General features: G+C 62.3%; 1 protein-coding gene across 2 annotated transcripts in view; it reads left to right on the plus strand.

Annotated features, from left to right (window-relative positions):
* The window catches only part of MACROD1 (mono-ADP ribosylhydrolase 1), a 152,701-nt gene that overhangs the window by 134,105 nt on the left and 3,594 nt on the right, over positions 1-15,002 (plus strand). The window contains exon 4 of one of the 2 annotated variants that reach the window (XM_060158841.1): positions 3,720-3,749. The exons of the other annotated variant lie outside the window; for it this stretch is intronic. Coding sequence (XP_060014824.1) covers positions 3,720-3,749 — 30 coding nt within the window. The remainder of the gene's footprint in view (positions 1-3,719; positions 3,750-15,002) is intronic. 2 annotated transcript variants of the gene reach the window in all.

Raw genomic sequence — 15,002 nt, forward strand, 5'->3', positions numbered from 1 at the left:
GGGGCCGCGGCAGGGCTGGACCACCTCGCCCTGCATGGGGGCCGACAAGCCAACTCAGATGGCAGGCGTGGACCAGGCATCTCACAGCCCCGGAGGCGCACACTCTGGCCCAGGAGCCTATGCCCGCCCCAAAGCCAGAACAAGCCTCAAGCCCCGCTCACCCTAGGGCCAGGCATGGGTCCCCCCTCACAAGCTTGATGACCCTGCTTTTCTGGGGCAGGTTTGGGTCCTTTGGGTGGGGCTGTATAACAGACTCTGGTTTGGACCTGAGGTCCAATGATAGTCCACGTCTTGCTAACCCATCACCCCGCCTCAGCAAGGAGGCCCTTTCCGACAGAGGGAGGGTGCAGGGGTTAAGAAAATGGGTGTGGGGCTTCCCTGGTGGCGCAGTGGTTGAGAGTCCGCCTGCCGATGCAGGGGACATGGGTTCGTGCCCCGGTCCGGGAAGATCCCACATGCTGCGGAGTGGCTGGGCCCGTGAGCCATGGCCGCTGAGCCTGCGCGTCCGGAGCCTGTGCTCCGCAACGGGAGAGGCCACAGCAGTGAGAGGCCCGCGTACCACAAAAAAAAAAAAAAGAAAGAAAATGGGTGTGACAACCAGCCCTCCTGGTTCAAACCCCTCTCCTCCCCTCACCAGTCACGCCGTGAGCCTCAGTTTCCTCATTGGAAAAATGGACGAATGACCAGTTGTGATTTAGAGCCTCAAACCAAACTGAGGGGAGCATGGGGGCGGCGGGGGCAGAAAGGGGAGGAGCGTGCGGGTGAGGTGAGGTGGGAAGGGCCAGCCCGGGCTGGGGAGCAGGAAGGCCTGAAACTGCCCTGCTTTGGATGGGAGGCTGGGCGGTACACCCAGGGGACCGCCTGTGGTATCTTTGGTACTGCTCCCCATTTTCCGTGTTCCCCCCAAGCCTCCAGGCCATCCTCCCAACTGTGAGTGCCTCGGGCAGCCCTACGGGGGCACCATGTGACCAGGTGTCCAGGCCCCTGGGGAGAGGGCCAGACAGGGGCCTAAGGGAAAGAGGAGCAGGAGAACGGGCTCTAGACCACCAGATTGCAGCCCTTCCCCCTGAGCCCCACCAGGGGGCTGCCGGGCATGGTGGGCTCGGGGAAGGGGACACTGCAGACCGGCCTCCTGGGATACCTGCTGAACTTGGGGACAGGCTGGTGACCAGGTCCTCCGTGCAGCTTGAGTCTGAGCCCCCAGTGCTGGGCCACACCTCCCTCTCCCACCTGTGGCAGGTAATGCCACCTGGCTACCTGGTCCCCCCTTCCCCCAGCTCAGCCTCTGCCCCAGGCTCACCTCCCTCCTCAGCCCCTGGATGAGACATCAGGCCAATCCACCCCAGTCCCCTCACCCGGGCAGGGCCATACTCGTTAGGGTTTAGGGGGTTCAGGGCGGGTGGCTGTTGGCATCTCCTTCCAAAGGGACCTGCAAAACAGCAGGTCGGAGCCCCTCCCCTCCCGCCCCTTTGAGGCTCGCTGCCAGTGCGTTTGACACTGAGCTCTCCACCAGCGGGAGCCGGCTCATTTGCGGCCGGTGTTAATTAAGAGAGAGAGGTGATGGGGGGAGGCAGGGAAGGGCCGTGGAGGGCAGCTTCCGACAGCCGCCAGGACTGCCGTGGGAGCCAAGGGGGCCGGGAGCTGGACCCGCGCCGACCTAAGATGCCTGGGTCTCCCGCGCTGCCTCCAGGGCAGAGCTCTCCAGACGTCCGACCCCTCATCTTTGCAGCCAACCTGCTGGGGTGGGAGGAGGGTCAAGAGTGCATCCGAGGGGCCTACTGTGTGCTCTGCCTGATGTGGAGGAGGCGGGCCCCAGCCCTGGGGAGCTGGGGGGGGGAGGGGGGCAGGGGCAGCCTCCCTCCAACAGTCCCTCGGCAGTCTGCTTCGAGGTTGGCCTGCTTTGTGGTTTGGCTTTGGAGTCAGACAGACCCCGTTCCAATCCTGCTGCTGCGCAGCTCAACCTCTGAGCTTTGGTTTTCTTACCTGTAAAGTGGGAGCGATGGCACTGCCCTTGTGGCTTTGTTATGACAGTAAATGGGGTCAGTCTGTGCCCGGCAAACAGCCTCACTCAGTCATTGGCGACGTGCCCAGCCCCCAGCGGCCTGCCACGTCTGCTGGGTGTCCCGCGCGGTCCACCTCCTGCTCGCGCTCTCCCCCGGGGCTCCAGCTCTGGCTGCCTCCCCTGCGTGCTCAGCCCGCCTCCGCCCACATTCCCCGCGGCCCCCCAGCTCTGCTCTGGGAGCGCCCAGCCGCTCCTCGCCTCTCCATCTTAATTAGCTGCTTGTATTAATCTTGCAAGTAACGTGGCAACTTGCAGCCCTGGGTTTTCGGGCTGTGGAATTAATTATTCCCCAAGCGCAGAGCTGTCAGCTCTGGGAGACCAGCCACTCAGAGCCACCTGACACCGCTTAGCAGCGTCCACAGCCTCCGAAGAGCACCCCGGGGCCTACGGCCGGGCCAGCTTGGAAATGGCCCCCATTCCTGGCCTGGGCTCTTTTCCGTGTCCCCCTCTTACAGAGGGGCTGCAACAGGACCTGGGAAGGCAGGGAGGGATGCCACAGCGGTGTCGGAGCCGAAGGCCCCGCCTGGGAGCCAGGACCCCTGGGGCCAGAGGGGCTGAGGCACGGCTGACCCATCTCCCCACCGGGCGACACCTGGGCCTGGGCAACGCACCTGCCCTGTCTCGCCCATCACTTGCACTCATTAGCATCAGTGCTTCACACAAGGCAGCTGTGTGGCCGGAAGCTGGAGCCCAGGCTGGGAGGGGGCGCTGACCCGCACAGCCCTCACATTCTGACGGAGAGGCTGCCAGCCTCACTTCGCCCCTGCGTCGGCCCCGTGGGGGGCTGGAGACGGCAGCTGGCCAGGCAGAGCGAGGCGGACGGGGCAGCCGCGGCAGCTGGCGGTCCAGCTCTGGTCGAGGGTGCGGGGCACCAGGGGCCGGTGCAGCTGAGGAGCCCTCTCTCTTCCTTGACCTTCACAAGTCACCCATCTGTTCCAGTCCGGTTCCAGCCCCAGTGCCCTGGGCCCTTCCTGCGCTGCCCTGGGTGGGGCCCTGACCTCGCACATGAGTGCTGCTGTCCGTGAGGCTCCCAGCCCTGGTTCATAATCCTCACCCCCCGGCGGCACTTTCCAGGGCGGCAGCGACGCAGTTTGCTCCTAGTGGCTGCAGCTGTGTCTCCCACAGCCCGTGAGCTGCGCGTCTCTGCACCAGGCCTGGCACAGGGGCCTCGGGAGACCCTGTGGGAAGAAGGAATGAGTGAGGGACTTCCCTGGCAGTCCAGTGGTTAAGACTCAGTGCTCCCAATGCAGGGAATGCGGGTTCGATCCCTGGTCAGGGAACTTAGACCCCGCATGCTGCACTGTGCAGCCCAAAAAAAAAAAAGGAAGAAAGAACGAGTGAACGAAGGATACGCGCGGCCAAGGGTCGTCTGCCACTCTAGAGCTCACATGCAGCTGCTTCCGGGGTGAGCGGGCCCGACCCTGGTGCCTCCCAATCCCACCGCAGTACCAGCCCCAGGCCCATTGGGAGGCTCAGCGGAAGAGGAAGTCCCAGCCCCTTCCGCCTCCTGGTTATCTGCCCCGCTTCAGGGAGCCTGTGCCCAGGGACCCGGGCTGGCCCTCGGGCCTGGCTGGCAGCCCCCCGTCGCCCCCTCCGCGCAGCTGCATGCCCCACCAACCTCTCCCCGACTGACCGCCTTCGTCTTTCTCTCTTGCAGCCAACAGCTCCCTGCTCGGAGGCGGCGGCGGTGAGTACACCCTTCCTGCGGCCTGGGGGTTGTCTGGGGGTCTGCTTCTCTCCTCCTGGCCCCTTCACCCGTGGAGCCCAGCTGGCTGCCATGCGCCTTCCCCGCAGCGTTCCCCTCGTCCCCATGGTGCGCCGTTCCCATCTCTCCATCTCTGCCCTTCTTTACCGCCTCCCACCCCATCGGCCTTGCCCGGCCTCGTCCTCACTGTGGATGAAGCCAGGCTGGCAGGCCCGGCTGCTTCAGCGCTGGGTGACTGGGGTAGGTCCCCACCCTCTGAGCAGAGGCCTCCTGGTCTGTAACTGGGGGCTGGAGGGCCCCCTGAGGTTTCAAAGGGACTGGGCCTGGGCCTGGGACCGGGTCGTTGTGGGGCCGGGGCACAGGTGTGGTGGGGAAAGCCCAGCCCTGCCCCTGACGCCCACGGGCCCTCGGCCAGCCCTGTGCCCCTTTGGCCTCACCTGCAAGGGCAAAATTAGCATCTCTGCTCTGCCCTGCAGCCTCGCAGGGCAGCTCTGCCGCCAGGACAAGTTCTCATCGAGTCAGGGGGCGCTCCGCCAACGGTTAAGCCCACGAGAGTGCGTGTGTGTTCACTGTTGTCAAAGACCACCAGGAAGCAGGGGTTCCGGCAGGCCAGGTGGGCAGGGCGTTGGAAGTCAGCGTGGGCCCGGCCCCCAGGGACGCAGGGCAAGGTCAGCAGGTGCCGGCAGGAGGGGCGGGGCGACAGTCCCCGTGGCCCCGGTGCCCGGCCAGCCCGGCACAGGCTGGCCACACCAGCCGCTCGGCCCCAGCCCCTCACCCCCCGGCTGGCGGGGCTGCCCGCTGTCTGTGCAGGCAGCAGTACGATTGGTGAGCTAGGGTCAGGGGTTAATGCGCCGTCGGATAAATCCCAGGGTGTGCTTACGGCAGTGGTGGCGGGGCCCAGGCCAGGTTTTAAAAGGGGAAAAATAAAAGGGGCCTCGAAGGTCAGGAATAAATAAGAGCGGCGTTAAGAGCTGTTGATGACTGGCCAGGATGCGGGATGGGGGGGGCGCGGGGAGCCTGTTTGTGTTTAGAGATGCTTTCCCTCCCTCCCTCCCTCCCTCCCCTGCTTCTCCTCCAGCTTCCCTGTGGAGGTCACAGCTACCCTGGCGGCCTCACAGAATGAGGTGGATTCACTGGGGACTGGGGGTCTAGGACCCTCTTCTGAGCCAAGTGCCTGGACACATCTGCCGGGCACCAGAGGAGCCTGGTCCCTGCTTCCTCAAGCTCGCAGTGCAGACAGGAGCACCAGCGCGACACAGGGTGGTCTGTGCAATAGGGGGGCTGGGGGCGGAGTGAGGAGTACAGGCTCAGTGTCCAGGCTTGGGGGCCAGGGAGGCTCCTGCAGGAGGTGGCGCCTGCACTGGGACCCAAGGGATGGGTAGAAGGCAGCCGGTGAGGAGCAGTGGGAAGGGTGTGCTGGGCAGAGGGAACAGCACAGGTGAAGCCTGGAGTGAGGGAGAGCGTGGGGCATTCGGGGCGACTCCGAGGACTGGAGTGGTCGGAGCCCAGCCAGGAGGAGGGGAGACGGGAGAGGACTCAGGGGCCTCAGAGACCACGTGAGGAGCTGGATTTTTAGCCGTTCAGTTAGGAAGACAAAGGATCACAGAAAGGTGTGGGACTTGTAAGTCCTAAGTCAGGTCGTCACCCTTCTCCTGCTCAAAATTCTGCCTCACCTCCTTCCTACGGCCCACGGGGTCTCCAGGCACCTGTCAGACTGCCTGGCCCTCTCCACTCTGTGTCAACCACACTGACCTCCCTGCAGTTCCTGGAACAGACCTGGCCCGCTCCTGCCTCAGGGCCTTTGCACTGGCTCTTCCCTCTGCCCCGAATGCTCTTCCGCAGAGAGCCGTGTGGCTGCTCCCTTCACCTCTTACAAGTGTTTACTTGCATGCCATCTACTCGGTGAGGCCCACTCTGACACCTGGAAATTGCAGCTCCCTGCCCCTGCCCCACCTCCCCAGGCCTCTCACACTGCTCTAGTTTTTATTTTCCTCCAAGCACCTCTCTCCTAATGTGCTATGTAATTTACTTGTTGATTATGTTCATTGTTTATCGTCTGTCTCCCCACTGAGAACGATAGCTCCAGAAGGCATGACTGTATCTCCAGCACTTAGGACTGGGGCTGGTGCATACAGTCGGTGCTCAATAAATGGTTGATAAATGAATGAATGAACTACAGGTAAAGGCAGGGACGGCCTTACACGTCAAGCAAAGGACTTGCTGATGAGGGCAATGGGAGCCACTGAGGTTTCAGGCAGGGCAGGGAGTGGCTCATAGATGGCCTGGTGACCTCACTCTGGGAGGTCAAAGGACAGCTGCTCTGGCCAGATTGAGGGGGGAGGCCCAGTGGCGTCCCTCTAGCTCCCTTTCCTGCAGCACTGAGGGTGAGAGGAGGCTGGAGCAGGCCCCAGGCGCAGCCTGACCGACGCAGAGATGGATGGGGTGGGCCAGGACCCAGGAGGAAGTGGGCCCGGAGTCCAGCCTTTTAATGCCAGCTGAGATTTATGGAGCCGCCGCCAGTGCTCACGGGGGCTGTCACTCTGCTAATGGGATTGGAACAAGGCGGAGGTGGCAGGGAGGGGACAGGGGATAGGGAGAGGCTGGGGCTTGTGGGGGCCTGGCGCCCACCTGGGATGGGAATGGAAACAGGCGCCGGGCCCCCGGGATGTCCTCTGCTCTCACATCTGCCACCTGTACCCTCTACCGCCCCCTGGTCCATCCAGCCTTAACGCCCCGACCTGCCAGGAGGGAGGACACAGGCAGGGGCAGCCTGGGACTGGGGGGTCTGGGTCCCCATCTAACTCTGCCCGGACAGACCCTGGTCCTCCCAGGTGCCCTCTTCTCCCAAGTCCAGCCCTGCAGGGGTTCAGGCCTCTACCCACCCCCAACTTCCCACCACCACCCATTTACCTATCCAGCCACCACCCATGCCTGTAACAAGCACTGGTCCCGTTCAGTGCCCTGGCCACTCTGTTGAAAACTCCCCCAGCCAGCGCGGCCCTCCGTGCTGATCCTCTGCCCTGCCCTGTGCCTGTCCCCAGAGCATGGGCGCCCTTTCAACATGCTTGTGTTTCATGCTCATTTTTACTGCCTTTCTCCCCACTAGAACATACTCTCCCCAGGAACAGGGTTCAGGGGATTCCAAGCCCCTAGATCAGCCTTTATGGGATGGTTAGTTGTACCCCTGTGTGCTGGGTGTGCCCTAGGAGCTGGGGACTAACAGCCTGCCCCGGGGTTCTCATACAGTCCTGTTGGGGGAGGGCAGCTATCAGTTCAGAAAGGAGCCCTTAAAGGGGGGCTGAGGCTGGCCTGCAGGGCTGTGGTGCAGGGAACCACAGTGTTTACAGCAAGTATGTAGGGGAGTCCTGTCACCCTAAACTTCAGTGGGAACCCCCAGGGGCCGCTGGGGCCAAAAGGACTTAACCCAAAGGGTCCAGGGCCCCTGGGCCTGCCTCACTGGGGTTGGGCACCCACCAGGCCCTGAGGCCAAGGTAGGTGGTCTGATAACACAGTGAAGGCCCCCCACTCGCCATTCCTTCCCAGCACTCTTTCTGAGTGTGTGTGTATATGGAGCCGGGGAGGACACCTGTGTCAAACCCTGGGACTCAGGACTTGACCCTGCCCTCAAAGAGATCCATTTTGGTAGAAGTCTTCCCAACAGAGGGGACATTTGATTTGGGCCCCGAAGACTGCATAGGAGTTCGTCGGGTACAGAGGGATGGAGAGGCCCACCAGGTAGAGAGCCCAGTGTCTGCGGTGGGGAGACCCTCAGGCCTGGGGACGGCCAGGCCCACTCCTGCTCCCGCCTCCTTCCTGGAGAGCCTCTTACTGGCTCGATAAAAAATTTTTGTGAACAAACACTCTCCTATTGTATGGTAGGAAGGGAGGCGGGCCCTAAATCAGGATGGGAATCGACAGGGCCCTGACGCGCGTCTCTCCTGTTTATGGGGACTGAAATGTTTACTCGGCGATAAGGAGCCAGCCTTCTGGTGGAGATTTGTGCGCTCTTTTTCAATTACCCCTCGTCTTTCTCTGCCACTTTCGCACTAAAGGGATAATAAATGTATCAGAGCGTTTCAATTATTCATCTAAATCATGACTGCGCCTGCCACGGCCAAGCTTTAGTGACAGATTAATTCAGGGCCGCCTTCCTCTGCTTGCAGCGGCCATCTCTGCTCCCGCCTGTCCAGAGCCCCGAGGGCCAGCCCGAGGGGTGGGCGGCTGGGGTCAGGCAGGTCCCTGGCAGGGGCAGGGCAAGATGGAGCCCCGTCCACGCACCCGGAGGTCAGCGGGCCCACCCAAACCTGCAGGCCCGTGAGGGCGCAGCCACCCTGCCCTCCTGCTGAGCGGCTCTGCACGCCCTCCTCCCTGTGCCCACACTGCAAGGCCTTGTGTGTGTGTCCCTTACACTGCAGGGTCCCAGGCATCTCACACCAGGGGGAAGCCAGAGGTGGCTCGCTCCCGGCATAGCCCTCTCCTGGCACAGGGCCTTTGCACGTGCTGTGCCCGCCCACCACACCTTCCCACCTAGTTATCTCCATGTCAGGGCAGCCCCTCCCACCAGCAGCCCCCCACACACACACACACACACGCCCACACACACACACGCCCACACACACACACACACACACGCCCACACACACGCCCACACACACACACGCCCACACACACACGCCCACACACACACACACGCCCACACACACGCCCACACACACACACACACGCCCACACACACACACGCCCACACACACGCCCACACACTGTTCTATTTACTGAGGGGCCTGCCACGTTCCTGGCACTGTCCTCAGTGCTGGGACACAGCAGGCATTGCCCCTCTTGGGCCAGTATTCTGTCACCCCTGAAAATCAGACTCTTGTTTGTGTGATTAAGTACCAACTGCTCCCCATCAGGCTCCCCCACTAAGGGGCATGCACAGGGCGTCTGTCTGTCACCTCCTGGAAAACAGTAGGTGCTCAGTGGGGACCTGTTGGTGGCCCGGCCATGCCCAGGGGCGCCTCCCGCAGCCCAGGTATCTGTGTGCATTCCTCCCCCACCCACCATGCAAGCACATGGCTCAGGCAGAACCTGCCCCCGGGGCCCAGCCTCTCCTCTCTCCACACAGGGACCCACGAGTCCGGGGCGGGGGGCACCGTCTTTCCTCTCTCTGTCTCCGTCTGAGTCTCCCTCGCCCCCACGCGGTCTGTCTCTTGCCATCTCACTCTCGCTCCATCTCTGTCTCGCTCCTCCACACGGCTCCTCCGGCACGTGCACTCTCTCCACCTCTGGCTCTCTCCTGCTCACTCACCCTCAGGATTCAGGCCTCCACTTCTGCCCAGCTCACTTGCCATCCCGCGCACCTCCACCTGGCACTGTCTCCATCGCCCAGCACCGCTGATCTGTGATTGCTTCCCGGCTCTGCCCCGATTAGCTGGGGCCTAGCACAGCAGGCAGACAGGGGCCCCCGTGGCCCTCTCCAGGGCAGGCTGTGTGGGCCTGACCAGCCAGTCCTGAGCACGGCTCCGTGCCAGGCTGCGGCGGGTGGGTGCATGGGGCGGGTGTGGCCAGAGGTTGTCTGGGGCAGGGGGCCGTGCCGCGGCAGAGAGGGGAAGGGCATTCCTGGACAAGGGCACAGCAAAGGGCCCCAGGGGCCATCTCAGGCCACGCTCCTGCCCCACTGGCACCTTCCCACTGCGATGGTTCCTGCGATGCAGCCCTGCCCTCCCACCTCTCCCCCTGTTGCCCTGCTGAGCCCTCTGCCTGGACCCCTCCTCCCCTGACCTCCCCAAAGCCTTTCTTCTCATCACTCAGGGCTTTGCTCAGATGCCACCTCAGAGGCACCTCCCCAACCCTGAACCGCACCCATGCCTGCCCAGCTCCCTTCCCTCTCCTCTTGCTCTGGAGTGTGTTTCCTTCTGCTGTTTCACCGCGGTGATATTAGAGCCGCACTTCGCCTCCCTCGCCCAGGGCCTGGCGGGTCCACCTCCCCACTGCCCAATGCCTGTGTTGAGGATGGTGGGGGAGGCACGCGGAGGCTGGAGGGAGCCCCAGCCTTGCTCAGCGTTGATGATTGTATTTCGTGGACTTGTGGGAGCCATGGGAGGTTTCATGAGCAGGGGAGTGACATGGCCCCCCAAGTAAAGGCCCCAGCTGAGGAGAAGGATAAGGTGCTAACAGCTGCCAGGCGTGTGGAGTGCCCCCTGCCTGGTTGCCAGGGCCTTGCTGGGCTCTCCCTGCGGAATCTCACCCCCGTCACAGCACTATGGGACGCACGTACCGTTAGCATCTCCATTGTGCAGATGAGGAAACCGAGGCACCAAGTCCCTTGAGCTGAACCGTGCTCCCCACCCCCACCGCTCAGCCAGCCCTCCCTGGGTGGGAGAGAGAAGGGCGGGGACTCCAGCTTCGGCGGCGCCGGGGGCCCGTGCCCCGCCCCCAGCGGGCAAGATGCCTCCAGGCCCCTGCCGGCGGCTGCCAGGGGGATTTTTAATAACGGGAGTGATTTTTGCATGATGAATGAGGCGCTGCCGTTGTGTCCATAATGAAGCCCTAATGTTTGGAAATCCCCATTTAAGGAGCTGATCTCACCCCATAATGAATTTCAGATCACATGGCGGAACTGTCGTTCATCCATCTTCTCCCCGGGGCACCCACCCGCCTCGGCCCCTTGAGGGCGGGTCCTGGCGAGGGTGGGCTCTGCATCCCGCCCCCCACAGTGGGCTGAGCCCAAGGCTAGCACAGAGCGGGGGCTGGCACGGGTTTGCTGACTGAATGAGTGACCAGGCGCGTGTAGGCAGAGGCCGAGGCAGTTCTGGCAATGGGGTATCGTGTGGGGCTGAGGATCCCAAGTCTTGGCCTGGGCCTGGGAGGAAAATGGAGGCCAGAGATGAAGAGGGTAGGAAGGGCCAGAGAGAAGGGGGCCCGAGGCCCTGGGCTGGGCCTGCCCCCCGCAGGTTAGGGGCCTGGGGGTGCAGCGGCTCAGGCGTCTGCCCTCTTTCAGCCCTGGCATTCGGCGTTTGTGCGGGTGGCTGGGATGGGCGGCAGCTGCTGGCTGTACCAATGTGGCTGGAGAGGGAGGGCTCTCAGGCCGGGTGCCCAGCCCCTGGGGCCTGCGGGGTGAGACGTCTAAGCGGGAGGTGGTCCCGAGGGCCCAGACCCAGGTGCCTTCGCAGGCTCGAGAGGTGCACCCCTCCCCTGGCCCCGTGGGCCTCAAGCTCACCCCTCTACCTCCCCAGCCCTCTCTCTGCCAGGGCTTTCTGGGTGACATTTCCACCTGGCAGTGTGTCCCATCCCTTGGGCAAAGGGGACCCCAAGAGCATGAGGGACAGAGGGGTCTTCTGCCTGCGGAGTCCGTGGCTGTGCCTCGGTCTCCCCATCTGTAAAATGGGGCGACATGTGATAATGTGCAGGGCCCTTTGGTACCGTCTCGCACTGAACGCTTACACCAAATGCAGAGGGAGGTGCTGTTACTGAGCTTGTACAGATGAAACGGAGGTGCAGGGAGGTGAAGTGACCCGGCGGAGGGGTGGGAGAGCTGGGGGGAGGGGGCCTTGGGTCTCTCGGGGCCAGGTCTGCTCTGCTACCAGGAGCCGTGGCCCACACAGCCCCAGCGAGCTCCTTTCAGAGGCTCTGAGACTTGGCACCCTGGGAGGGCACTGCCCAGGCCCATCCTCTCCCTCCGCTGCCCTGGGGACCCACAGGAGTCCGCAGGGCAGGGCTGGGGCTGCCCAGGCAAGGCCTCACAGCCCCCACCTGGTTGAGAGTGGCTTTGCCTCCACGAGCTTTTGTCCCTGTTCCTGTGAGATGGAGGCTGGGGAAGCGATTCTGAGCCTCTGCTCTCCTGTAACTGTGAGATCCTGGACGAGTTGCTTAATCATTCTGGCCTTCAGTCCCCCACCGGCCCCCCGCCAGGCCACCTCTCAGCAAACCTCAGTCCTCCCCACAAACTTTCTGAGGCCAGTTCTGAGGCTCAGAGAGGTTAAGTGACTGGCCCAAAGCTACTAGCAAGCTTGTGGGCAGGATTTCTGGAAAGAGAAATCCCAGAAGGGGGCGAGCGGGGGGGCCAGACCCACAGGACAGTGGAGGGGAATGGGGGGGAGTTGGAGGGGTAGGCCCAGGGCCAGCCAGGGTCTCCTGCCCTCTGTCAGGGGCACAGCTGCCCTCCTCTCCCCCAGGCCACAGGCCTCCTTGTATTCCTGTAAATAATTAATTAGCCCCTGCTTGCTTGTTTGTTTAGCATGAGGAATGCTCCCCCTCTGAGATGCATTCATTGCTGAATAAATTTAAATATCCAATCTTCCCTTCATGAATATTACAGCACTCTAAATAGCGGTCAGAATACCCTAAACGCCTTGGCAAGTGGCCCCCACGGGAGCCTGTCTGCTTCACCTCCACGGCTCCGAGGAGGGCCCGGTTCCAGGCCCTGCCCTCTCCCAGCGCCCTCCCGGCCCTGGACTCGCGAGGCAGGGGCTGAGTCTGTGTTGATGCTCCTGAAGGCTCAGTGCAGGGCTGTGGAGGCCACACCGATGGCAGGAGGCTGGGGTGGGCTTCCAAGCAGGGGCGGCTGGCTTCTCTGGGGGACGTGCCTGGAACATCTGTTCCAGTCAGGGCTGGAACAGAGAGAGGGCAGACAGGGCCCCCAGACAGAAGAGATCAGGGAGGCAGGAGGACGGGGAGAGCAGGTCTCCCAAGGCAGCCTTGCTGGATCGGATGGAGACAGTTAGTGGTCAGCCTGTGGGTGCAGCTGAACAGTCGTGCAAGAGGAGGGTCCCAGACCAAAGGTCCCCAAAGCAGTCCCTCTGTCGGGAGGGGGATATGTAGATGTGGGGAGGGGACAGGAGCCAGGCTGCAGGGGCCAGCAGTGAGGAGACAGCAGCCGTAGACAAAACGTCTTCCCAAAGCGTTTGGGTGAGGAGGGCAAACAGTAGACAGACAGCCAGGGTGGGAGGGAGGCTCAGGATGGGAACGGAGAGACAGGTCCTTTCATGGTCCTGGAGGAAGTAGAGCAGTCCAGCTGTGTCACCTTGGGCAAGTCTCTCACCCTCTCTGTGCCTCAATTTCTTCTTCTCTAAAGCAAGAATAATAATAGCACAGCCAGGCTGTGAGGCCCAAAGAAGACGGTGGATGTACATGGCTCAGCGCCTTGCTCACCAAGAAACTGTCGAGGGACTTCCCTGGTGGCGCAGTGGTTAAGAATCCGCCTGCCAGTGCAGGGGAAATGGGTTCAAACCCTGGTCCGGGAAGATCCCACATGCCACGGAGCAACTAAGCCCGGTGCCACAACTACTGAGCCTGCGCTCTAGAGCCCGTGAGCCACAACTACTGAGCCCGAGGGCCACAACTACTGAAGGCCACGGGCCTAGAGCCCATGCTCTGCAACGAGAAGCCACCCAATGAGAAGCCCGTGAACCGCAACGAAGAGTAGCCAGCCCCCACTCGCTGCAACTAGAGATAAAAGCCCGCGTGCAGCAACAAAGACCCAAGGCAGACAAAGATAAAAATAAGTAAATTTTTAAAAAATTTATTAAAAAAAAAAAAAGGGCTTCCCTGGTGGCGCAGTGGTTGAGAGTCTGCCTGCCAATGCAGGGGACGCGGGTTCGTGCCCTGTTCTGGGAAGATCCCACGTGCCGCGGAGCGGCTGGGCCCGTGAGCCATGGCCGCTGAGCCTGCGCATCCGGAGCCTGTGCTCCGCAACGGGAGAGGCCACAACAGTGAGAGGCCTGCGTACCGCAAAAAAAAAAAAAAAAAAAAAAAAAAGAAGCTGTTGAGGCTGAAATTAAGGAGCCAGACCTAGGACCTTAAAGGTGGAAGAGCGAGGCAGAGGCTGAGGAGGGAGGCAGAGTGGCCTTAGGGCCATCGTCCAGGAGAGGAAGGGTTCAGCCCTGACCTTAGTGGAGGGACATCTGAGGAAGCCCCTACCCCCCATGTGGGCTCAGTCTCCCCAGGAGAGACCTCAGGTTTTCTGCTGACTCGGAGTGAGGTGGGGGTCAGGTTGGAGCTTTGAGGGATTTGGGGTTTGTTTTTTAAACTGTTTTTGGAGTATAGTTGCTTTAGAGGGTTTTTGGATGTGGCTGACCAGGGAGGGGACCGAGGGTTAATTGGTATGAACTGGGGCACCCCCTAACCAGGCAGACCCAAGGGCCAGCTGCCCCAGGGTCAGGTGGGGAGTGGGGAGGAAGGACATTGTCTTTGGATGGGACCCCAGGAAGCCTCCTCCTTCTGGTCTCCAGGGCTCAGCTTAGCCCAAGGAAGAGCTGGGACCGGGCCTGGGGGTCAGAGCCAGGGGAGGTACAGGTCATGGTGGGAGACATGGGAAGGGGCAGCCCTTTGGGCTGGGGGCCTCCTCTGGCACTCAGGGATGGGAGAGCCACAGGCTGCTGTGTGGACAGGGAGTGGGGGCAGGAGGGGGCCTGGCTGCTGAAACCCTGAGTGCCAGGGCTAGTCTGGGCGCTGGCTTCTTGGGGGAAGGGTGAGCAGGGGTGGAACCCCGGGCCTGTCCCTCAGCTCTGCGTTGGGAGAACTGCTCCCTGGGCACCTGCCCACGGCCCCGGCCCTGTTCTGTATGCTGCTCGGGGGACTCCAGCCCGGGGGCTCTGCCAGCGCCAATTCCTCCCTCCTCCTACCCCCTCATGCCCCCAGGTCAGCCCCAAAGGCTTGGCTGCAGGCCTGTCCGCTTCTGCAGGAAACAATAAGTCCCTCAAACACAGATCTCGCTGAGCGCCACTTTCACACGGCCCCCACAGTGGGCCAAGGTTGCCTGCAGGGTGGACAGCACGGGGAGATGGCAGGCAACCAGGTGGGAAGTGGATGAGACCACTGGGGCAGGGCTGGGAGGTCCCCAGGTGAGCCGGCTCCGGCAGGTCCCTGTGCTAACCCCGTACGCCCTGGACGCTACTTCCCACCCTGCTCCCTGGTATACACGTTGGGCACCCGCCCATACAGTCTCACTGACCTAGTAATAGCCAACACTGGCGTCGCCTTCACTCATGCCTTAAGCACGTTACAGGAATTAACTTAATCCTTCCAATACTCCTATGAGGTGGGTACTACTATTATCCCATTTTACAGATGGGGCAGTCGAGGTCCAGAGAGGTTAAGTGCCCTGGGTCACACAAATGTGACTGGCAGAGCTGGCATCTGAACCCAGGCTGCGCAGCTCCACAGCCCCTGCTGTGGCACACCGTGCTGGGTGGGTCGCCTGGCACCCCCACCCGGGACAGACACACTGCACGTGGACGC

This window comes from Lagenorhynchus albirostris, chromosome 9, assembly GCF_949774975.1.
Source record: "Lagenorhynchus albirostris chromosome 9, mLagAlb1.1, whole genome shotgun sequence".
Classification (NCBI taxonomy): Eukaryota; Metazoa; Chordata; class Mammalia; order Artiodactyla; family Delphinidae; genus Lagenorhynchus; species Lagenorhynchus albirostris.